The following is a 25,911-nucleotide window of genomic DNA, read 5'->3' as shown; positions in this document are numbered from 1 at the left end:
TTGCGAGAAATAAAATATGTTTAGATTTTTTTATTTCAGAGCAGAAAAAGTGTACACAATTTAGATTATTAGCTGGAACTATAGGTAATTAATAATTTAAATATATGTATTTCTGTTTTATTAAACAAAATTTTAAATTAGTATTAATATTTTTCGCGTTTTCGTGTAATTTCTAGAAAAATTTGATTTATATATTTCTCATCATTTGTGTTGTCGCTTTTTAAATAGCCTTTGATGCAACATATAATTCAAACAGATGTGCACATATTGTACTTATATATATACAAATACATGTAAAAGTGTCGCTATCGTCAACTTTCAAACGATCAAAATTTCAGAAATCAATATATTTATAAAGTCTCTCCGAGATATCATCGACAGATAATATAATAAATAAATCTCGAAGAATTATTTTTATTTCACGCTTTAATTACCTTTGCAATCTCTTTAAATCTCGAAGTTTGAAGTCACCAGATCAGTTAAGAAAAAAAATTATAGTCAAATCGAATATTATACAGCTATATAAAACTTAGCAATTTTATAAAATTACAGATATTGTTTTTATCACATAATTAATCAAATAATGCTTAGCAAAACAAAATATATACATATATACTTCTCTTTTAATTAACTGAAACTAAGAATCAGAAATTTGTAACAAGAATCGTAAAAGAATTTAACACTTAATTATGACATGATAATATATTTCATCAAAACAATTAATTGTTTAAATGTATGTGTATATGTCAAAAATAATTTTAATATGATAATTACAGAAAGTAGAAAAAAGTTATTTCCGTCGATATAATATAAAGTTAGAATATAAACCATATTATGAGGTGCGGAGAAAAATATGACAAAAATATTGAATTTTAATTATTTAAATTTTAACAATTTAAATTTCCCAAAGAATTTATATTTTGTTTTTTACATAATACTCGTATCAATGTTCTTTACTTTCGAAAAAATTAAATTAATATAATAGAAAACATAAATTTATTGACTTAAGCTTAAGATACATCATGTAATGCAAGTATATAAAACGCAATGTATATAAAAAAATTTTCATAAAAGTTTACAACTGTTTAAATGGATTAAATATTTTTTTAAATTGCTGCAATTTTTTTATATGTTTCCCTTTCCTCGGACAGGAGTCGACAGTTTTACATTTTTCTTATACTTATACTTGTTGTCCATTTTTGTTCTTTATTCTACTCTTAATTAAAATATGTGTTTGCAGATATTTGAAACAAAGATTGACATGATGTTTCTAAAACTGTCATTAAATATTTTATTATACATCGTTGCGATGGTAATGGCATTTTCGTCGAACTGTCTGATACCGCTTCATTATAACTTGAAGATGAAACTGGGGTCAAGACACATGTTGTGGGGCGATTCCAATATCACAGTTTTTATTAATTGTGAAATGCAAAACCTAACTTTACATGTATCACCTTATATATCTATAATGAAATTAACTGTAAAGTCGGCTGATAGTGGAATGATTTATTCACCGAAGTTTACACGTGATACTGCAGCTGAAACTATCGTTCTTAATTTCATCGATTTCCTATGGCATGCAAACAACTTATTGTTAGAGTATGGAGTATATATTGTGAGAATAAAATTTTCAAATTTATTAGCTCAATTTACTTCAGAGAAGTTTTAGCGAACTTTGGACCTAAACTATTATGGACATAAAATGTGAGTAAATTTAAAAGTAAATTAAAAATAAGCAATATATATGTATATATAATACATAAACATATAAAAATATAAAAATTTAATATTATATATATATATTTATATATTAAATTTTGTAACATTTATTATTATATTTAACAAATAATTTCATTATCATCAAAAATTATAATATGCATAATTTTTTTGTGATATGCTTCATATTGTTTTACAATATAAAATATATTAAAAATATAAAAAAATATATAAAATATATAAAAAATTCTAAATAAAATATATTGTTTTACAATTACATGTCGCATATATAAAGTTATTTTTTATGTCTGAATAAGATTATAATTCTTGACATAATATATGTATATTAAGGTTTCTTGGTACTCGCCGCGGCCATGTTGGATTGTGACGTCAGAAGCAAGAAAATACATGTTAAAAATTTTTGCGTGCCATTTTTAGATAAAAAGATATTTTGATGAAACAAACAACTTCAGATGGTTTCAGCACACTTTTAAAATATTTCGAAAACTATCCTTTTCTCTTTATAATTAATGAACAGCTGTAAAATAACTGTAATATGAGGCTCAGTCTGTCCTTTGCACATGCGCATCAGTCATTTTGCCTGACAAAATCTGATGTTTCAATTATTTTACGATTATTGATTGACTGTCAGGGGAAAAGAATAGTTTTTGGAGTATTTTGAAAGTGTATTATTATATTTCAGCTATAAATCAAAAGACATAATAATTCTCCAATCCTTAATAATTTTTGTACCAATAATTGCTGAAAAGTTGTCATTCTCTAAATAAGCATGTCATTAAAATGTCGCAGACTGGTGTTCGCAGTAAACCAGCCGAGAAGAGCCCGAGCATTCTTTCCATGTTTGGACGAGCCGGAATTAAGTGCCACTTTTAACGTTTCCGTGGAACATGACAAAATATACAAAGTTTTATCGAATACGCCGATACGAGAATACGAACTTTTGGATACGATGATGATTACTCATTTCCACACGACACCTGCGATATCTCCGAACGACGTAACAATCGTGATGTACGAGTTTGATAATCTGTATCCGGTTCTTGATTCGTCGGAGAATGTGGTCAATATCTGGTGCAGACCGCATTTGGTATCCCACATGAAATTCGCGCAATATGTCGTTGAAAATGTAACTATGTATTTAAAGAAGAATTGGGAGATCAAAAGAAGCGTTCCGAAGGTTGATTATATCGCTATTCCGAATTTTGAGGAGAAAATCTGGCAGACTTGTGGATTCGTATTTTACAAGTAATATATTTAAGAAATAATTATAATTATAATTAATTGAAATATAAAATTATTTATAGTTATTAGAATTTAAAAATACAAAGTTTTGTATTTCTTTACGCTTATTGTTGGAGTTGGTTTATTATTAAACTAAGATTTATAACAGCATTTACTCGATCACCTTAATATCTAATATATTTATAATATAATATTAATATATTTAAAATATTTATAAATATAATAAATATATTATTTAAAATATTACTATATTTATAATATAATATTAATATATATATACATATTTAAAAAAATATGTTTATATTTATGCCTAAAGTAATTTATATAATTAAATAATTTTAATAAATGATGATGACACATGTGTAATATTATAATAAAATAACTTACATTTATAATCGTGTAATAGTCAGATTTATACGTTTAAAAACTGTTTCGTTATTATATTATCTCAAATCAAGAATTCAAAAAATTTTTAATTAATTTTAGTAATTTTAAGTTATAATGTTAAAAACATATGTTTATGTTATTATCATTGAATTCATTGTATGAGTATAATTTCTACATTTTTTGTATTAATCAAAAAATTGCTAAAAGATTTATTTTATCACATCGAAAGAAAGATGTGTGAAGAATATTGAAAAATAAAATTATCGCTTACTTTAGTTTTGAGAAAGAGCAAGAAAGAGGTATGCACATAAAGTTATACAAAATAATAACATATAATTAACATAATACATTCAATAAATTGGTGCAGAAAACTATTTTTTTGTCTATCAACGTTTATAATTGATCTATTTTTATGCTTAAAATTCTGTTTTAGTTTGACAATTTTTGAATTATCTTGCAACTAATATATGTACAACATATATTAATTTTTATATAAGCAAACTATGCAAGAGCTTAAAATAAAATGTTTTGAAATAACAGCACTATTTACGAATAATTTTCAGCGAAACAGATATTATGTACAATGAAGATATTATCTACAATAAGGAACTACATCCTGCTGAGATTAAAACTACATTAATGCTCTCAATAGTTCATGATATAACATGTGAATGGTTTGATAATTTCTTCAATCCGTCATGTCGATGTCACTGGTGGTTAAACGAAGGCTTCATTAAGTTCTTTGAAATATATATCATCGATAAGGTTGTATTACATTCATTAATTATAAAAAATTTTTTGTGGCTATTGTGACTATATAAAATATTCTTAAATTTTCTTCTCATTTTCGTTTAAAATAGAAGAAATGCTAATGTATTATTTTTTTTTAATATTTCACAATATCTTATTTATTTAGAAAATATAAACATTACAGAAGCAATAACATATATATTTTAATTATGTACTATAACTTAGAAAAACTTTGCAAGTATATATTTTGGGAAATTTAAAAAATATTTTTTGTGTCAAATAACTATAAATTATACATAAATATATATAAAGATACTATATAATTATTTAATATTTTGTAATATAAAATAGCAGAATGTTGTTTAGTGTTAAAAAGCTTTGAAATGTTTGAGACAAAAATACACAGTAAAATGTATATATACTTGTAAATAATTAAATTCCTTTATTATAAAATATTAGTGAAAAAAATTTAGACGGCGGCAACCGAATATATATTTATTTGATCAAACCAATCTGTTTGTAGGCCTTTGATGATTTCCGGATGATGGACTTGTTCGTAGTCCAAATTAAACATGAATCTCGTCATTTAAACACTGTATTTTCTATCATTAATATTACGGAAAATGCAAACAATATATCTAAAATTAATTCAATTCTTCTTTTTTCTTACATAGGTATGTATATATATATATTGTATATTTGAATAATAATTGGACTATTATATAATATATCTATCTATTTTTACAAATATTTATTATATACAGGGTGTCCGGTAATAGTCGCATCAACCGTCGTGTGCAGGTAGAGCTAGTTAAACCGAGTAAAAGAGTCCTCTACCATTTTGCGATATTCTCAATAATAAGAGAGATATTAATTAATAAAGATCGGCCAATTCGCGTGACGACGGCGAGAAGAGACAGCCCAGTTTTATGTCGTTACTAAGCATGCGGCGAAAAGAAACAGTATAATGTTACACGGTTGCTAAGCGCGCGATGAAGCGGGGAGGAGCGCTTTACAAAAGACAGTAACTCCATACGAGTAGCGCTAACTCTGGACCCCCGAGTGGGCTGTCTCTTCTCGCCGCACGCTTATCATCGCGCGAATTGGTTGATTTTCTTTAATTTATTTCTCTCTTATTATTGAGAATATCGCAAAATGGTAGAGGACTTTTCTACTCGGTTTAACTAGCTCTACCTGCATACGAAGGTTGATGCGACTATTACCGGACACCCTGTATATAAATTTGTAAATATGATTAAACAATAGTTCAAATAAATTGATAACTATAAATATCTAAAAAGAGATTAAAAAGTTCTAATTATACATTTATTTTCTTTTAATTTAATTTTGTATTTTTAAGAAAAATATTTTTTAATTCAAAATTAGTTTAGATTTCTTTTTGTACATTTATTTATTCTTAATTTAATTCTTTTATAAATAAAAATTTAATTCTTTTAAATTATATTAGCTAGGTTTTGGAATTCATGAACATTGTGCTTTAAGTTTATTTAATAGTATATAATTATATATATTTTATATTTTTATTATAGGAGCCATATTTTGGCGCATGTTGGAAAGTATACTCCATGATATATTTTGGATAAGTATCAGAACATATTTAAGAATGCAGTAAGTAATATATATATATATTATATATATACACACACACACACAAGCATACAGAAATTAAATATAAAACAAATGCCAAAATGGAAACATCCTAAAAAAATAAAAAACATACACTAAATTCATGAAATTGTATCCAATAAATATTCAAACTTGCATAAATAACAAATAAAAATTTCAGAAATTAAATATTTATGAATACTGTTAAAAATTTAACAAAAACAGAAATTAGGTCAATTGTAAAAAAAAATTAATATATACAAATATTCACATAAATGCACAATTATATGTTATTTTCTTAAATATAACAAATTAAATATTAAAAAACGATAAAAAAAATTAGGGAATTAATTTTTAGAATTAAATTATAATGGGTATAATATTTATTGGTACTATTTTACACAGTTTATTGATACGCACTTAATTTTGTAAAAAAAAATCTAGTTTAAGCATAAATATATTTTAAAGTCGATACTTTTTGATCAACAAGAAGAAATTTTTGGTTTTACGTTTAAAATAAATAATAAAATGCTAAAGAATTATTATATATGATGCGTTTAATATAATTAGCATTTTGCAATAGTATATTAACAACGAAAGTTATACCATCTCATATTACGCTGTGCTTTCAATGTATTTTTAATATATAATTTATATAATTATGTGGTTTATGAATTTGTAATTTTTAATACGAAACGAAGTGCATCTAGACAAAATTAATTCTTCAACTATATACAAAAATTACAAACCCATTAATAACTTCTGTCTGTGTTTAAGTTTGAAATTGCATCAAAAAGTGCAAACATATATGTATATATTTTGTTAATTGTCGCAATGTCAAATTTTACAGATATTTTTTTTTTAATATGGACATACCTGATAATTTGTGGAACGTTATGCAGATTGTCAAAGATAATATAAATCCTGAAGAGAATCATTTGAACGCAGAACAGATAATGGATATTTGGACTATACAGGAGACTTTTCCTGCAATAAATGTCACCCGAAATTATACTAGCGATCGAGTGAATATATCGAAAATATCGAAAGACATATTAGATCAAACACCATATTTTATACCTGTCAGCTATACTACGGAAACGAACATCAATTTTAACTTAAGTTTGACAACTATTAAGTATTTTTACTAATTTTTAACGGAGTCAAATCCGGTGTTGGAAATACCCATTAAAATTAAAGATAAATGGATCATTGTCAACATACAACAAATTGGTAAATATTAAATTATAATAGTATTTTTACTAGTATTTCTTATTTTCTTTTGTTATACAAACAAATTATCCTTATTATATATTTCAATTGTAATAATTAAATATTTTTTTTATAAAGATTAAAATTATATTTCACACATTACAAATAATAATATTCTTTTAAGGTTCCTTGGTAGCCGCGGCCATGTTAGATTGTGACGTCAGAGGCGAGAAAATACACGCTGAAAATTTTTGCGTGCCATTTTTACATAAACAGATATTTTCGACGAAACAACACTTCAGATAGCTTTAGCACACTTTTAAAATATTCCGAAAACTTTTCTCTTTATAATTAATCAACAGCTGTAAAATGACTGTAATATGAGGCCCAGTCTGATCTTTGCACATGCGCAGTCACTCCGCATGACAAAGTCTAATATCACAATCATTTTACGATTGTTGATTGACTGTAAAAGGGAAAAAAATAGTTTTTGGAGTATAAAAGTGTGCTGAAACCATCTGAAGTTGTTTCATCAAAATATCTTTCCATCTAAAAATGGCACGTCTTTCATGGCAACGTCTTTCATGGCAAAATTTTCAGCATGTATTTTCTCGCTTTTGACGTTACATTTCAACATGATCGCGGCGAGTCAAGGAGTCTTAAAGTATGTTACAATATTGCTGTTAAATTTATACAATTCTGTACATCGCTTAATTTTTTGGAACTTAATTTTTTATTTCAATTAACGGCGTAAAATAATTTTATAATCGATAATATTATTAAGAAATTTGCATTGTTTACTATAATATACATATATATACACACATGTTTAATTTCTAATACGGCTTAAAATATAAGAAAATAAAATATATACAATTCATAATATTTTTTACTATATTCATTTAAAGAAATAATGGATAAAATTTATTTGTTGAATAATAGGATACTATCGCGTCAACTATGATCCCGAGAATTGGCGAAGAATTGCACGTTATTTGAATTCTAAAAGCTATACTAATATACATGTTCTTAATCGAGCGCAAATTATCGATGACGCGTTTCATTTTGCGATGGAGAGAAAACTTGATTTTCCTATTTTCTGGGAACTTGCGAGCTATTTATGGCAAGAGAAAGATTACGTAGCATGGTATCCTATGCTAAAAATCTTTGAATCAATATCAAATATATTTTTGTATTCAACATATTATCCTGCATATTTTAAGGTAGGTACTCACATTGTCTATTGTAAAGTTTATTGATAAAATTATGTGTATTTTCTGTGTAATAATAGTTAGAAAATTTTGAATCAAAACCTATGAAATAAATATTAACATTCTATGTATTTAAGCGACATAAAAGAACACAATTATTTAAGAAATTGATTAATTCAGAGCATATTTTAATCACTTACTGAAATAAAATAGTTTTAGTCAATGTATATTTCTTTCGCATATATTATATTTGTTTATATAAATAATAATTATATAAATAATTTAATGATCGCACAGAAAAACTTATTTCCCATACCAAATTGTAGGAAATTTTAAAGATAATAAAAAGCCTGTTTGATAATATAGAAGAATATATGTACAATCAAAGGGTACCCACTGTTAACGATTTTGATGAATATTTAAAACAACAACTCGCAAAATGGACATGTATTGTCGATAATCCTTTGTGCATTAAAATGGCAAAACGTCAATTAGAATTGTATCTACGTGACAGTGGAAAAAATAAGTAAGTGTCTTAATCATTATATTTCTGTGTCTTTTTAAACCTTGTGTTATATTTGATATATTACTTAGGAATAGAAGGCCATATAAGATAAAATATAAATATATAATATATATTTATTGTATATAAAATATGTTTATACTTATATATATATACATCTCATTACTTTTCTGACATACATATATATACATATATATATATAATTTTTGTCCGTATACGGGAAAAATAACATAATGAATAATTGAAAAATAATTGAAAAAATAATTTATGCATTAAATTTTTTAGAAAAAATATAATTTAAAGAAATGAGAGAAGATATCTTTATACATAATCATATATAAAATATGTTATTTATATCTATAATTTTTTTAGATTTTTTAATATTTTAATTTTTTTCAATATAAGAATTAATATAGAACTTATTTTTCCATTTTTCTTCTGAATTTTTCCATTATTCTTTCTGTATCTGTGAACAGACATTATACAAGAGAAAGAAAAACATATATAGACACACTTATTTTATATATAAATATATAATTTTATATATTTATATTTGATTATACTTGAATTTTATTTCTGGATATTTATTAATATATACGTACATGCTAAATACTGATAAGAGATATATTAAAAAATAAAACATTTCCTTTTCATATGTCGTAGAATTTTGCTTGGGTGGCAGAGATGGACTTATTGTAATGGTTTGAAGACTGCAAACTTTTCTATATGGATCAATATATGGCAAAAAACATCTAGCCTAAACAAAGAAAAAATTAATAATAAAGTGTTGGAATGCTTTAGTTATGCCAATGATTCCAATATTATCATTTATTATCTGACATTTCTTTTAAAAGCATTTGAAAAAGATCAATTCAAAGATAATAATATAGATGAAACACTAAAAAAAGAGAAAGAACGTAAAATTTATGCTTTAACTGCCAACATGTTTCTTTCTACTCTTTCGATACATGCTAAGAATATTACAATGATTAAAAAAATATTGAATTTTTATGACATTTTGAAGCACAGGTAATAACATCTTTTTTATAAAAATATACTGCTTATTTATTATAAAGATTTATTATGTATGTGTGTCATACATACTGTTTTGTTCTTATAGACAAGTTAATGTGAATGCAGCATTAAATGTGATTATTAATAATGTATATTCCGGGTTCGTATTTGAAGAGGTAAATATACTTATTTATAAAGTTTATATTAATAATTATTTTTTTATCAAAATGTATTACATATCTTATATTGTAATATATATAATGTACGTATTTCTTTTTTTCTTTTTTTAGATAATTTATATTATGTCGATATAATTATGTTAACAATTTAAAAAACTTGCATTCGTTTTTCATGATTATTCATTACGAAATTACTGATTAATGAAATATTAAAATTAAAATAATATTTATTTCAGATATATGAATTCGCGAAGAAAAATGTACCACAATTAAATTTGCAACACGTTAAAGACAAGTTAATAGCACGTTCTCGTAAGATAAACGACCAACTAAAATTTCTTCAAAGTTTCTTTGAGAAGCTCGATACGTCTACTTAATTTATTATAGATGCAAATACAACATATACATCAACAATTATATAGCACAACAACTATAAAGCATCCATTATTTATAAAACGTCCAATTGTGTATTATAAATATTTGAAATAATTTTTTATATATTTATAATGTTTTATAAATGTGTGTATGTGTGTGTGTATTATGTATATTGATTATATAACGCTCTATTGAATATTAATACTGAGATATGTATTTAAATAAATAGAAGATATTAAATTTATATATGTATATATAGGTTATGAACAATTAGTATTTTGATGACTTATTATTAATATTTACTTAGTACATTTAATATGTAAATGTAATAGTTAATATTATTATTAGTATTACTATTTTATATTAATTTTTATAAAAATTTTTATAAAAATCAATTTTATAAAAATTAGTATTTTATTATTAATATATTTGTTATATTATGTATAAATTGTTTTTAATTGTTTTTTATAATTTTTAATAATTTTTAATTATTTGTAACATAATAAAAATTTTAGTAACGAAATTTAATGTAATTATAATTCCCCAAAATGCCGAATAACAGAAATATATAATTTTATACGTTTATTTTGTATTTTCTAAAATATCTTTTTATAACTTCTTAAATATATGTATTATATTGTGCAATAATATTGATACAAATTTCTCCTTTATGTTACAATTTTTTAACGATTGGATAAGATAGATAAAATAAACTCAAAATGTGTAAATGAGTAAAATATGTGTATGTTAATGATAATTACGTAATTTTATCTTATCTTTATTAAGAAGGAAAATAATACGAGAAGATTAAGAAAAATAACATTTACCACCTGAACATATTCTTAGATTATAATTAAATAAAATAATATGAAAGTAAAGAATAAAGCATATTGTGAGTCACCAATTTAACTACAAACATATTGAATTTCAAAATTTAAATTTTTTAGAGCATTAAGAACTAGATGATACTGCGTAAATTTCAAGAAGAACTTATTTTTTGTAAGAAATTATATGATTATATACAGTGAACAATTTATAAAAATTTATTGTAAGAATATCTCTATTTATGCATATTAAAATTTTGAAAAAAATTATTTTTTTATATACTAAAGTTTAAAAAAAACTTTTCTAAAAAAATATTGTTTCAAAATATAATATGATGCTAAAATAGATGTGTTCTTACCATGAAATTTTTGTACTGCGTAAAGAAGAAATTAAATTGTCGTTCGAAGGATTTAATTGTGTGTTTCTCATATGAAAGCCGTATCAATTTTCCTTTACTTTGTAAAGAGTTGAATGTTGCATTATTGATCCCGTATATCATAGAATTTTTAATTCTTCTAATATTACATTAGAATAAATATTCAGTAAGAAAATAGAAAAAATGTGAAATGATGTACTTATTTCATACATCATCCAATAAGTTGTAACAAAGAAAGAAATAATTCTTTATAAAAATCAGACAAAAGTAAAAATATATTTCTGTTTGCATATAACATTTAATTTCCTGATTAAATTTCTTGAAAATTATTTTAAATTGTAATGGACAAACTGTTTCCCGAGAACTTTTTAACTATGTATCAACTTTTATCGATTTAGTAATGATCGAATAAGACGTTTGTCATGTATAACCTTGAGAAGCTATTTACGTGAGATTATGTATTTCACATGTTATCATACTGCAAACGTCAGATTTCGATGGTCCTTTGAAGAGATAACATCACAATTAAGCAATATATTTTTGGTTAAAGTAACGGCACGTGATTGAAAAAATAAGGTAAGTCAGATACAAAACATTCAGATTTCTTTGAAATATAATCATATAAAAATATGTAAAGAATTCGCGATTAGAGTTTATAATTAATAAAAGATGTTTTTATTCAATATTGAAGTAAAATTTACATTTCTTTTATTTCAATTATCTTTATATTTTGCATATTGCAGATAACATGAAAACATTTAGATATAAATTGTAACAACATATTTAATATATATAGCAAAACATGTATTTTTGTATTTTGAATACCTCGAATGATCTTAAAATTGAATATATATCTAATATAATTCATTGCTGTTTTAAATATGAACTATAAATTAATCAAGAATAAAAATGCTTAGCAAATCGAAAATTATACAGCTATACAAGACTTTATTTAGTAAATTAATTTTTAAAAAATACAGATATTGTCACATAATCACATAGTTAATCAAATAATGTTTAGCAAAATGGGATATACGTACCTACTTTCCTGTTTCTATTTTAATTATTCAGAGTATTGAGCATGAAGCAAATGCGTATCTTTTTCTTAAATTTCTGTAATTTTTAAAAATATGTTTTCCTTTTCTTATTGGAATCGATAATTTTGCATTTTTTGCATTAAGGTTCCTAGGTCCTCCCCGCGGCCATGTTAGATTCTGACGTCAGAGGCGAGAAAGCACACGCTATCATTTTACGGTTGTTGATTAACTGTCAAGGGATAAAAATAGTTTTCGAGGTATTTTAAAAGTATCCTGAAGCCATCTGAAATAACGTTTTATCGAAATATTTTTCCACTTAAAAATGACATCTAAGAATTTTTAGTGTGTGTTTTCTCGCCTATGACGTCACAATTCCAACATGGTCGACGAAGATCCAGGAGCCTTAACATGTTCTATACTGCTGTGTTGTGTTCTTACTTACTATTCTCTTAGCAAGAAAACGTTTTTGCAGATATCTAAGATGAGACTTGTCACGATATTCCAAAAATTGTCATTAAATAGTTTATTATATATTTTTGTAATGGCAATGGCTTTTTCTGAGACCGATAAAAATGCGAAGACTAAATGGCAAAGTGTAACTGGATATCATTCCTTGACCTGTCTGATACCGCTTCATTATAACTTTAATATATCACTGGTGTCAGATTACTTGTTTCAAGGAGAGTCCGAAGTCGCTTTCTATATTGTAGGGAACTAATTTTTTTCTTTAGAGATAGATTGTTTAAATAATCCAATCGTCAATCACCAACAGTTCGTGTGAACTTTTATTCTTATTCGAATTAACACGAGGATGTCAGGAAAATCAGATTAATGTTCGAATCAAAGAAATAGCGGATCAGTTAGAAATAAAGAAATATTTAATTAAACAAAAGGAGTATTAGAGCAATACAAATATCTGCGACAACGTTCTAGTTCAAACCAAGGAATCAGACCGAGAATAGCCTTACAATATGTTTCGAGTATGATAAAGATTTTCATACAGTTCAATAATAGTGCTCACGCTTATTTAAAGTTCGCGATACTATTTCACAGTTCTTATAATGTTTAACGCATTCGCGCACTGATGCTATTACCATCAGAATAATACGATCGAACGGTAACTTTTAAGAAAAGCCCGGAGGCACAAGTAGATTATCAAATCTACGTTGAACTAATGGTCTAGGACCTCAAAAAGCGCGACTGTCCTTTTCCAAGCTCTGCGAGAAAGTCCCTCCAAAATCGCAAATCGGAGCACACGAGCGCGACGATCATCCACGCGGCAAACGGAGCCGTGGTGGGGATGGTTCTCTCCTTGGTTCTCTCTCAGATGGCGAAAAGCGCCGAATTCAAATTCATTTCTTTCAGCTCGGCCAGCCTGATTCCAAGTTCGTCCCGAACGATGCTCATTTAGTGCCGTACAGTATAGTTACATCTAAAAATGAAATGAAGAGTACATAATTTTGTTACCAGTATTAATGCTATAAAATTAAAGATTTTAATCGAAGACAAAATAAAGTTAGAGTGCGTAATTCGCTCACAATCGAAATATTTTTTTTTTTTTTTTTTTCAGATTATCCGATTACAGTATCATAAAAACAAATACAATTATAATTCTTAACGATTTATATCTCTTGATTTAGAAGTAATAAGGAAATCTAATTCTAAATTATCTTAAAACTAACGCGACAACTTATTTTAAATAGACAACCATTTTTGCGATAACTGACTCTTAACTAATCATAATTTCAGATTCGGCATCTTATTATTCTTTTGGTTCCGTAACAGGCTTAATCCACAATTTGAGTTTGTCGGGCGATAATATTGAGTTATACGGTTTTTGTGTTATATTGAATCCCGGAATGTCCTTTATAACGTACCGATTCTTATTTAATGTTTTTGCCACAATGTATGGGCCTTTATAATTTGGCTTGAGTTTACTACTAGAGCCTATCTTTGTTTGTAAGTCACGGATAAGTACTAAGTCACCTTCCTTATATTGAGTGGGCTTTGTGTGTTTCGAATTATAATATTGTCTGTTATATTCGCGAAGTTTCTTATTTGCTTGAAGAGCTGTATCTCTTGCTTCGTCCCTTTGTTCGATGATATCGGTATTTATTTTTGATAACGAGTCAACGAGGCCTTTTAGGTTTTTATCGTTATGCCTTGTTTGATCGTACCCTAACAAAAGCATCGACGCGGTTGTTTTTATCGCGGTATGATGGGTATTGTTTAAGACATATTGAATGTCAGCAAGTTTTTGTTCCCAATCTGAAGGTGATTCTATTACTTTAGATAAACTTGATTTCAAATATCGGTTAACTCTCTCGACCATCCCGTTGGCCCATGGTGACGCGACAGCTACTTTGATCAATTTAATATTAAAATTTTTAAGAAATTCGGCAAATTCGGAAGAAGTAAAGGACGTTCCACGATCGGAAATCATTGTGGACGGTGTGCCGAATACATTGAACAACCATTCTAATTTTTTGCATACTTCTCGAGAGCTCGTAGTCTTGGTCGCGAAGAGCCATGTATAACGAGTAAATGCATCTACGATAACTAGAATATATTTAAAGCCGTTTTCCGTTTCCTGAAGAGGACCGAAATGATCAATGTGGATTATTTCGAACGGTAACACAGGAGGGGAATTATCTATCTGTGACTCGCCCTCAAAACGATTCGTAGATGAGTTTGCGTACAGGCAAATAATACAGTTATCGATGTAATCGCGGATTTTTTTCCGCATTGCTGGGAACCAATAAGAGCGATTTAATCCCTCGAAAGTTTTCTCTAAACCGCAATGTGCCATATCGTCATGATATATTCTGATTAAATTGTTAATCATTGAATCCGGAATTGCGAAACGATCACGGTCGACGCCCCTCTTATAGACTAGGCCTTCAATTAAGCGGAACTCGTTATTCTCGGTACCGTATTCCAATTCTGACGCGATTTGTTTTAATCGAGCATCTTGCAATTGTCTAAATTCCAATTCCCTTTCGAGGGGAAGAATTTCCAAATATGAAACCTGGCGGCTAAGCGCATCAACATGCGCCATGCGTCTACCCGGGCGATGTTCCACCTTGAAATCGTAATTCTGCAAAAGTAACGTCCACCGTGCGATACGCGGATTCAAGGTCGCTTTATTCACGGCGTAAACCAACGCATTGCAATCCGTGATTACTGTGAACGAAATCCCGTACAGATAAATATGAAAACGTTCTATTGAACGGACGATAGCGAGCATTTCGAGCTCGAAACTGTGATATCGCGATTCAGCTTGATTAGTCGCTTGACTAAAGAACGCAACGGGTGCCCATTTCGCATCAATTTGCTTTTGTAATAATATTGCGCCTAATCCATGGGAGCTTGCGTCTGTGTGTAACTCTGTCTGTGCGGTAGGGTTATATAGTCGTAATACTGGATGAGTAATTAACGCATTTTTCAAATTTTCAAAAGCTTTAACGCAATTATCATCGAATCGGAATTCGGTAGATTTTTTGAGTAAATTATACAAAGGCCTGGCGATGTTCGCGTAATTTTGAACAAATTTCCGGAAGTAATTAGTCAATCCGAGAAATCTTTGTATTTGATGAACGTTTTTGGGGGTCGGGAAGCTTCTCACTGCCTCTGTATGACGGTCGCTCATTGTGATCTGATTATGTGAAATAATGTACCCCAAAAATTCAATCTTTTTCTTTAAAAAGCAACATTTTGCAAAGTTGAGTTCAAAGCTGTATTTTCGGAGTGTTAAAAGTATTTCTTTCAAAACTTCTAAATTTTCGACAACTGAATTAGATGCAATAAGAATGTTATCTATATATACCAAAATTTTATTCGCGCGAATCAACGGCTGTAGAATCTGTACAATTCTTTTCTGAAACTCTGCCGGAGACTCGGAGAAACCAAAAGGTAATCTTAAATATTCAAATTGCCCGTCTGGCGTAGCAAAAGCAAAATATTTCGTTGAGTCGGGGTGAACTCTAATTTGATGGAAACCGTCTTTAAGGTCAAGGAGCATGAACACCGTTTTATCACTTAGACGCGACAGACAATCCTCGATTAACGGAAATGGATATTTTTGCTTTATGACGCGAGCATTCAGCGGACGGAGATCTACACACAAACGCAAGTTTCCGTTTTTCTTGCGCACTGGGACGATACGCGCGCAATACGGAGAGGTAAGTAGGGATACTATGAGAGTTCTAACCCATTGGGCTCCGAGGAGGGCGCGGGGCGGGGGGGTTCTCCGGGGCGAGGGGGTATGACGTCACGCGGGGCGGGGGCGCTTATCGCTGTGCGAGAGACGCTTATCGCGTATTGTTTTTCATAAACAAAACAGCGTATTGTATTACTTTGAATTATCTAACATGTTTTATTATAAACAAAACACCGCAAAGTGAGCGCCGACATTCGGCCACCCTCGCGATACCTCCCCCACCCCTCCCCCATAAGGCGACGCGCTTTGGCGGTACTTCCGCCCTCCCCCTCCCCTGCCCATATGTAACGTTTCTTCCTCATTGTTTAGAAAGAATTCTTTTGCGATAATTTTGCCGACATTCGGCCGCCCTCGAGATACCACCCCCACCCCTCCTCCATCTGAGGGGATTTTGGGAGGTCGCGCTTATCGCAATGAACACGTCGGGACGTGTTTTTTTTCGCGGTAAAAGACCGTGTTGCATTACGCGCCAATATTCGGCAGCCTTTGCAGAACCTTTCCCCTCCCCTAAGCGGAATTCTTTCTCATTGTTTAGGGAGCGCCGATGTCCGGCCGCTTGAATTTTTATAAACAAAAATGAGCGCCGATGTCCGGCCGCTCTGTGTCAAAAGCGATAACGCGATGAAGGGAGATCACCTTTCTGATATGTAATTAAACAATCCGTTAATCATGAAGAGGGGAAGAAATGATTAGACGAAATATAATAAGGACTGCTACCACTTTAAATCATAGTACGTAATTTGCAAGCGCACAGATACGTCGGTCGAAAAAAGAATAGCGGGTGCAAGTGCTCTATAGAACGTGATTTTAAAAGTGTGGAAAAATGGAAAACATCGAGCAGACTGAACGCGACCTGTTGGAGCGGTCCCATCAAATCGCCACCTTGGGCGAGTATTTTGAATGGGCGCTGCGCTGCGAGGAATTTATCAAACTGCTCGAAGAAAACAGCCGTGTCAAGCGTCCGCGACTCTCCATTGGATATAGACAATCTTTGGTTGCTAGAATCGCGCGACTCGAGGGTGCAAAAACTCGATTGCAGAGACAGTTTATATCCAGTGGTGGTAATTACAGTGGCGACAATAACGCAGGAAGACTCGTTTGGCGAGAGATCGATACCGCGTTTGAAAATCATATACTGACCGGTGCGGTGATTAACGCAGACTATATCGAACCGCGACAATTTTTGGAAGATGCTAGTAGTGTAGTACTCGAGCAAGTGCAAGACGTTATAAAAATACACAACTGTGTAAAAGTAAATACTGTGTTCAACGGTGAGTTTGTGACAGGTGATAAGCGCGCTAACAAAAGTATTAACACGAGAAATTATGAGCTTTTTCGCACGTCCGATTTACGCGAGTGGTATGAGCGGCACGTCATCGAAACCACATTGACGTCTCTCGAAGAGTTTCAGGAACGTGATAGCGGATGGGCATTGTCACGAATCCTCGATCTTACGGTCAACGTCAACAAGTGCAATCCTATGCGCGCGGGATGCCATATTAAATTACCGCGAGAAATTATGACGAAGAGAGCGGTAATTAATGTGCTATCAATGGACAATGCATGTTTCGCGTGGTCAGTGGTGGCCGCTCTGTACCCCGTTGAAAAATATACTGAGAGAACATCTTCATATCCGCACTATACGACGGTGTTAAATTTACAAAACATTGAGTTTCCGATAACGTTGAATCAAATAAAAAAGTTTGAACATGTAAACGATATCTCAATCAACGTCTACGGCATCGAGAGGAAGAAGGAATTATCAATTCTTCCGATACGACTCGCCGATCAGAAAAAAGAAAAACATGTGAATTTGCTGTACGTGGAGAAGGAGGACGACAACGTTGGACATTTCGTGTATATCAAAAATCTGTCTCGCCTCGTAAGCTCGCAACTGAGCAAACACAATGGTCAAAAATATATCTGTGATCGGTACGTATATTTATTGCAAATTATATAATTGTAAATAAAATTGTAAATAAAATTGTAATTTTTTTTCACAGATGCTTGCACTTCTTTAATTTGAGCGAAAAGTTGGAGGCTCACATTGTGGACTGTGGAGAAATGAATGACTGCGCTATCCGGTTACCAAGCGATAAAGATAAGTGGCTCGGCTTCGACAACTACAACAGAAAAGAGCGGCTTCCATTCATGGTGTATGCCGACTTGGAGTGTGTGCTGAGGAAGACATCGGAACACGTGTCATACTATCAACATCACGAGGTATTTAGCGTTGGATACTATGTGCAATGCTCATACAATGAAACATTATCCGCATACAGATCTTATCGCGGTGCCGATTGTGTCGCGTGGTTCGCCAACAAACTCGAGGAATTAGCGCATCGCATAAAGGGTATTTTGTCTAATAATGTCCCCATGATAAATTTAACATCAGACGAGTGTGAAAAATTTCATAGCGCCACGCAATGTCACATTTGTGAAAAACCGTTTGCGCCGGACGATAATCGAGTACGCGATCATTGTCATTTGACCGGGCGATACAGGGGTCCCGCACACTCAAACTGTAATCTAAATTACAAAGACTCTTATGTCATTCCTGTAGTTTTCCACAATCTATCCGGTTATGATGCACATTTTATCATAAAAGAAATAGCTACCGCATACGAAGGACGTGTAGATGTGCTTCCAATAACAAAAGAAAAATACATTTCATTTACAAAGACTGTCAATAGTACCGACGACGACGACAAAGATCGGAAAGCTTGCATAAAATTACGATTCATCGATTCATACAAATTTCTCAGTGCTAGTCTTGACAAATTAGCATCTTTTCTCGATAAGAATAAGTTAAAAATTTTACGTTTTAATTTTTCCGCATTATCCGCTCACAATTTCGAATTATTGACGCGAAAAGGTGTCTTTCCGTACGAGTACATTGACTGCGTGGACAAGCTGCAGGACACGCGTTTACCGCCGCGCGAATCGTTTTACAGTTCTTTAACCGGTGACACTGTATCCGAGAGCGATTACGCGCACGCTGAGAAGGTCTGGAATCGATTCTCCCTTCGAACTCTTGGCGAATATAGCGATTTGTACTTAAAAACTGATGTCTTGTTATTAGCAGATATTTTTGAAAATTTCCGCGACACTTGCATCGCGAGTTACGGACTCGATCCTGCGTATTATTATACTCTTCCCGGGTATACATGGGACGCGATGCTAAAACATACAAATATTACGTTTGAATTGCTTACCGATATCGACATGGTTATGTTTATTGAACGGGGTATACGCGGTGGTCTAAGTCAATGCTCCAACAGATACGCGCATGCTAATAACAAGTACATGCAGTCATATGATTCATCGAAACCATCGTCGTACCTTATGTACTTCGATGTAAATAATTTGTATGGATGGGCAATGTGTCAACCATTGCCTTATGCCGATTTTCGATGGGTCGAAGACATTTCAAACTTTGACGTTTAACGCGATCGCTCCGGATTCGCTCACAGGTTATATTCTCGAGGTTGATCTAGAGTACCCACAAAATAAACACAACACACACATTGACCTACCGTTCTGTCCGACGCGCGACAAGCCGCCCGGCAAGCGGGAAGATAAGCTCCTCGCGACGCTATATGACAAGAAGCGTTACGTCATACATTATCGCAACCTGCAGCAGTGTACACGTCACGGTCTTCGTATCGTAAAGATACATCGCGTATTACAATTTACTCAATCCGCATGGCTCCGCGATTACATCGAACTCAATACAAAATTTAGAACACAAGCGAAAAATGATTTTGAAAAAAATTTGTACAAATTGATGAACAACGCGGTATTCGGCCTATGGAATAAAACTATGGAAAACGTTCGAAATCATGTAGATGTAAAATTATTGACAAAGTGGGACGGACGATACGGTGCGGAAGCGATGATCGCGAAACCAAATTTCCATAGCAGGAGCGTCTTTTCGGAAAATTTAATCGCCGTTGAATTACGTAAACTAGAAGTAAAATTTAACAAACCAATCTATGTTGGTATGTGTATACTCGATATATCAAAAGTGTGTCTGTACGAATTTCACTATGAGTACATGTCACCGCTCTATCGTGAAAGATGTCGGATAATGTACACCGACACCGACAGTTTAATATATCACATCGAGTGCGACGATGTGTATGAGAACATGAAACGCGATATCGCTAGATTCGATACGAGCGATTATCCAATTGACAACGCGTACGGTATAGCGCATGCAAACAAAAAGGTGCCAGGCTTGATGAAAGACGGTCCGAATTCGTCGGGCTTAGAGCAAAAATGTACGCGGTGAGGGTGGACGGCAAAAAAGACACTAAAAAAGCAAAAGGTGTCAAAAGTAATGTCGTAGCGCGTAGTATAACATTCGACGATTATACGCGATGCCTGAATGAAGAGATTGAAATGACACGTCAGCAGTCATGTATTAGATCGAAATTGCACGAAGTGTATACCATCCGCGAGACAAAAATTGCTCTAAGTCCGTACGACGATAAGCGGTATATTATACCTGATTCGACCGACACATTACCATGGGGACATTACCAGATACCCTTATAAAATATAATGTAGTATAATGTGTGTGTGTGTGTGTGTGTGTGTGTGTGTGTGTGTATGATATATTGTTATGTAACATATGTGTAATATATTGTAACGATTAAAGGATAGGATGTATTAATAAAGATTTTGTATTTCATATATTTCATGTATATTTTATATATTTTATACGTTGTACACATTATATTTTTCTTAAAATAAATAGTCTATATGAATTAAATCACATTGTCCTTATGTATCCAAGAATTGTGTGAATTGTCAAATCCCAGCCATTTCACGTAAACCTCGTCACCCCTCCTGCGCAGTACTTTCTCCACAAGATACACGTCCGGATAATTCGCGCGATGCAACTCATACTCGTAAAACGTTCCAGCGACAGATGTTTTGCGATAGTCCTCGAGTAGATAGCTTACGGGATTAGTACGCTGCACTTTAACAATCTTAACGTGTTTCGAACGGATGTTTCAAGTGAATTGCTTGTGGTTTCGAAAACATTTTCGTTTGCGAGTGATTCGGGTAATGTAAATGGTAGGATTCTCGTTGTCGCGGACTGTGTAGAGGTGGACGGTGTAGAGCTTATCGGTGGTTCATCCAGTAAAAATCCGTCCGATGTACGTGATGTCGATGAGCGATTTGTGTTTGGTCGTTTTCTCTTTTTCGGTGTCGCATCTTCCTCCTCCTCCTCGTACCGCTTAACAGCGGGTAACGTTTTAATTTTCACGTCAGCTTTACTCTCAGGTTCGTTTTTCACTGCGATCAAGCTCGCGTTGTCGACAATCTTTTGTAGTGGTTCGATAATAGGTTTAAAGTGAGTCTTGACTGTAATATCATCATCGATCTTACCAGTCTTTAAAGCACGATGTTTCTTACGGATCGATTCGCTCGTTTTCACAATTTCCTTCGCAATCTTTTCACGCTCGCGAATGTTATGGTTATCAGCCATGTCTGCAGAGTGTTCGCGTTTCACTCTTCTCGACAGAATATCGGCAGCGACTAATCGTTTTGTGGTATCGCAAACTCGTTAAATCCTTTTCTGTATCGCCTGTTTGTAAGCAAGCTGTCCTTGTCTATCACTAGGAATCCATACTTTTGTTGCCAACAAATACGACATAATTTACTGAAATCTTCATACGACATCGGTATTCACATGATCGTTGTACACGTGTTTCAAGTTGGTACCGTCCTGTTTAAACAAGATCAGTAAGTTCGCGTTGTCGCGTATAAGATGTTTTGGTATTCTCGCGTACGTCTGACAGAGATAGAAGCAATCAACGTTCGAGTGGCGTCCCATTGAAAAGTACTCTCTTATCGTATCTTGCTTGTCACACGCCACGTCATCAAAGATGAAAATCGATTTTGGACATGCCTCGCTCGGTGGAATGACGTCACTGTTATTGGAGAATGTAAAGTAGCCGATTTCTTCGATCGACGTCAACAAATCCTCTAGATACCGATATTTTGGCTGTTGCAGCGACTTTGAGTACACGTACACGTTTTCGAAGCAAACACCGTGCGGGCTTTCTATCAAACTAATCAAGACGTTAGTTTTACCGCAATTCGAGGGGCCGCATACGATCGCGCGTATAGTAGTCGACAACATCGTACCATGTCTGCGCATCTCCGCGTTGTCCCCCACCGAGCGTAATCTGTCGTCGCAATTCGTCACGCGTATCGTCAAAGGTTGTAGCACGAATCTCATTTTTCCACTCCCCGATTGAATCGAACGCTTGCCTATTTATAGCTGCGCGGAACCACGAATCGCTCAGTAACGAAAAAATGTTTGTTCTGCTAACAAGTGCCTCCGATATTCACGGTTTAAGCGCCGAACAGCTGCAATTTGTGCCAAAAGCAGTTTTACTGCAATGTGAAAATCACATCCACTACGTGTGGGACAAGCTTCCGGAACACATAAAGGTGGATCCAGAGATTCAGGCCTGTCGCCGCTGTTTCGAACATTACAATCGACCGTGGCAGCGAACGCACATTGACGGTCCAGCGCCGATGATAAAGGATTGCAGCGAATGTCAGCGAAAAAAATAGGTAGAGGACTATTAAATCACGCAATAAACGCACTTCCAATCGAATTCCATATCCCCGGCTATCAGTTTTGTGGTCCGGGCACGCGGCTACAAAAGCGATTAGCCAGAGGTGATCGAGGTATCAAGCCATTGGACACGGCGTGCCGTGAACACGATATTGCGTACTCTCGGAGCAACGATCTCACCGAGAGACACGTGGCGGATAAGGTACTCGCCGACAAAGCGCGAACTCGTATCATTGCGAGAGATTCGACTCTCGGTGAAAGAGCCGCCGCCACAGCTGTCTGGGCAGCGATGAAAACCAAGACGAAGCTCGGTATGGGCCTGAAGACGACGACGAAGACAAAGAAAAAGACGACGAAGAAACGGATACTTCCGGTATCGAAACGCGGTGGCATATTGCCAATTCTACCAATGTTGGGCGCGCTTGGATCCATGATTGGTGGAGCGGCTGGTGTAGCAAAGATGGTGAACGATGGAAAAGCTGCACGTCAGTTGCAAGAGATGCTACGTCACAATCGCGCCATGGAAGGTCACGGATTGTATCTCGCTCCATACAAACACGGACGAGGAGTTTCAACGAGAAAAAAGGGGGAAAAAAAAACGTCAAAGAGACGCTAAAAATGCCAAAGGGCGAAACTACTAATATACAATTGCTGCAACTGGCAAAACGTATGCGCATTCCATACTTTAGAGGTTTTCATGCGTGATTCGCTACCGATCGGTGGTATATATCAAAACGAGAGCAGCATCATAAATTTGGATAACGCTAAAGGATCGGGTACTCATTGGGTGACGTACGCAAAGAGGGGAAATCGCGCTATATATTTCGACAGTTTTGGCAATCTTCGACCACCGAATGAATTGGTGCAATATTTCGGGCGGAACGTGACAAAGATACAGTACAATCACACACCTGTTCAAACTTATGATCAGAGCATCTGTGGACAATTGTGTTTGCAGTTTCTCCGAACGGTCGATACACGTGAATTTAAAGACGGACATTGCATTATTTAACTCAGTATTCGTTAAACAGTTTTGCCGATATGTCTATGACATTCACGCTGACTGGAAAGAGTAGCGTCCTCGCGGCAAACTACTTTCCCGCCATAGATTTGAGCGACGATGAATACGAACTCGGTCTAGCGGATTTTGAGACTTATCACACGATATCGAACGTGAATTCCTCGAATAATAAATTTTACTTTGGCAAAGATGACGCGGAAATTACGATTCCCGAGGGATCGTACGAGCTGCAAGCGATACATGAGTTTTTGAAACATGCAATTTCACGAAAACGTCCGCGACATGCTGTTCGTGATGACGATAAAAAACACATTGACAATGGTGATTTTGAAGATGAAGAATACCCGATAGTGCTCCGCGCTAATTACAATACGATGAGGAGCGAGATCAAATGCGCCTACAGAATGAATTTTAACAAGTCTAACAACATTGGATCGCTGCTGGGATTCTCGAACCGTATACTGCAGCCGCGAAAATGATACGAGTCGGACATGCCGATTAACATTATCAACGTGAACATTATCCGCGTAGAGTGTAACGTGACCGCGGGTGCATACAGCAACGGCAAACTCGTTCATACGATACATGAATTTTCACCGAGGGTACCACCAGGATATAAGATATCGGAAACACCGGCGCACATCATTTACTTGCCGATCATCGCGCGGAGCATTACGGATTTAACGTTACGCGTTGTCGACCAGGACAGACGATTGCTCGATTTTCGAGGAGAAGAGATCACCATTAGATTGCACGTACGACGACGACAGCGATAACGTACGTGTGCGGCGTAGGAGATGCTTGTGTTGAACGGATCGAAAGACACGAGAGATAACACAATCTTTACGGAGCCAGCAACAACAACAACAACGTCGACATTCGCTAATATCCAATCATCCGGTTGCGTCAAGAAAAAGAAACTGAACGCATCAAACGTTGCGTTTTTACAATCTTTGGGATTCGCGGTGCGAAATATCTGAACAATGACCGACATCCTCAACATCGGGGAAGAGCCAATCTTCGACGATCGCATCATCAAAATTGAGACTCACACGTACAACCCGTTCGCCAACACCACGTTCGGACACAGTGATGAGATAAGAATACCCATACAACAATAGGATCTGTATACGTTGCCGTTTGACAGTTTTCTATACATCGAAGGAGAATTAAGGATAAATAGACCAGCCGAAGGATCTGATGTGATAGTGGGAAATAATTGCGTCGCATTCATGTTTGATGAGATTCGATATGAACTCGATGGCGTGGAGATTGATCGCAATAGAAACGTGGGAATAACAAGTTTGCTCAAAAACTATGTAACGATATCATCCGATAGAAGCGTGATTATGAGAAACGCCAGTTGGAGTGATCCGACTACTGTGAATGGAAACTTCAATTTTTGCGTGCCGCTCTACATATTATTGGGATTTTGCGAGGATTACAGACGAGTGGTGATTAACGCTCGTCACGAGTTGATCTTAATACGATCGCGCAACGACAACAATTGTCTGGTTGGAGATTCGACGCTGGAGCCTGTGATCAACATATTCAAGATACAATGGCGAATGCC

At 33.2% G+C, this 25,911-nt stretch overlaps 2 protein-coding genes across 2 annotated transcripts; both read left to right on the top strand.

Moving 5' to 3' along the window:
* The first annotated feature begins 2,509 nt into the window (after window positions 1–2,509).
* Window positions 2,510–14,090, top strand: LOC145945105 (aminopeptidase N-like). The gene is made up of 9 exons (XM_083053935.1): window positions 2,510–2,985; window positions 3,933–4,134; window positions 6,648–6,827; window positions 6,909–6,978; window positions 7,900–8,180; window positions 8,495–8,694; window positions 9,355–9,608; window positions 13,681–13,947; window positions 14,068–14,090. The coding sequence occupies exons 1-9, from the start codon at window positions 2,510–2,512 to the stop codon at window positions 14,088–14,090; spliced, it is 1,953 nt and encodes a 650-aa protein (XP_082910061.1).
* A 2,426-nt stretch (window positions 14,091–16,516) lies between these two features.
* LOC145945103 (uncharacterized) lies at window positions 16,517–18,676 on the top strand. Its single transcript, XM_083053934.1, has 2 exons — window positions 16,517–16,678; window positions 17,636–18,676. The coding sequence occupies exons 1-2, from the start codon at window positions 16,517–16,519 to the stop codon at window positions 18,674–18,676; spliced, it is 1,203 nt and encodes a 400-aa protein (XP_082910060.1).
* Window positions 18,677–25,911: the final 7,235 nt, after the last annotated feature.

Source organism: Prenolepis imparis, unplaced genomic scaffold, assembly GCF_030444845.1.
Source record: "Prenolepis imparis isolate NDT839.2.m4 unplaced genomic scaffold, iyPreImpa1.0 SCAF_14, whole genome shotgun sequence".
Lineage (NCBI taxonomy): Eukaryota > Metazoa > Arthropoda > Insecta > Hymenoptera > Formicidae > Prenolepis > Prenolepis imparis.
Note: the sequence above shows the minus strand (reverse complement) of the source record. Positions and strands in the feature narration are given on the sequence as shown.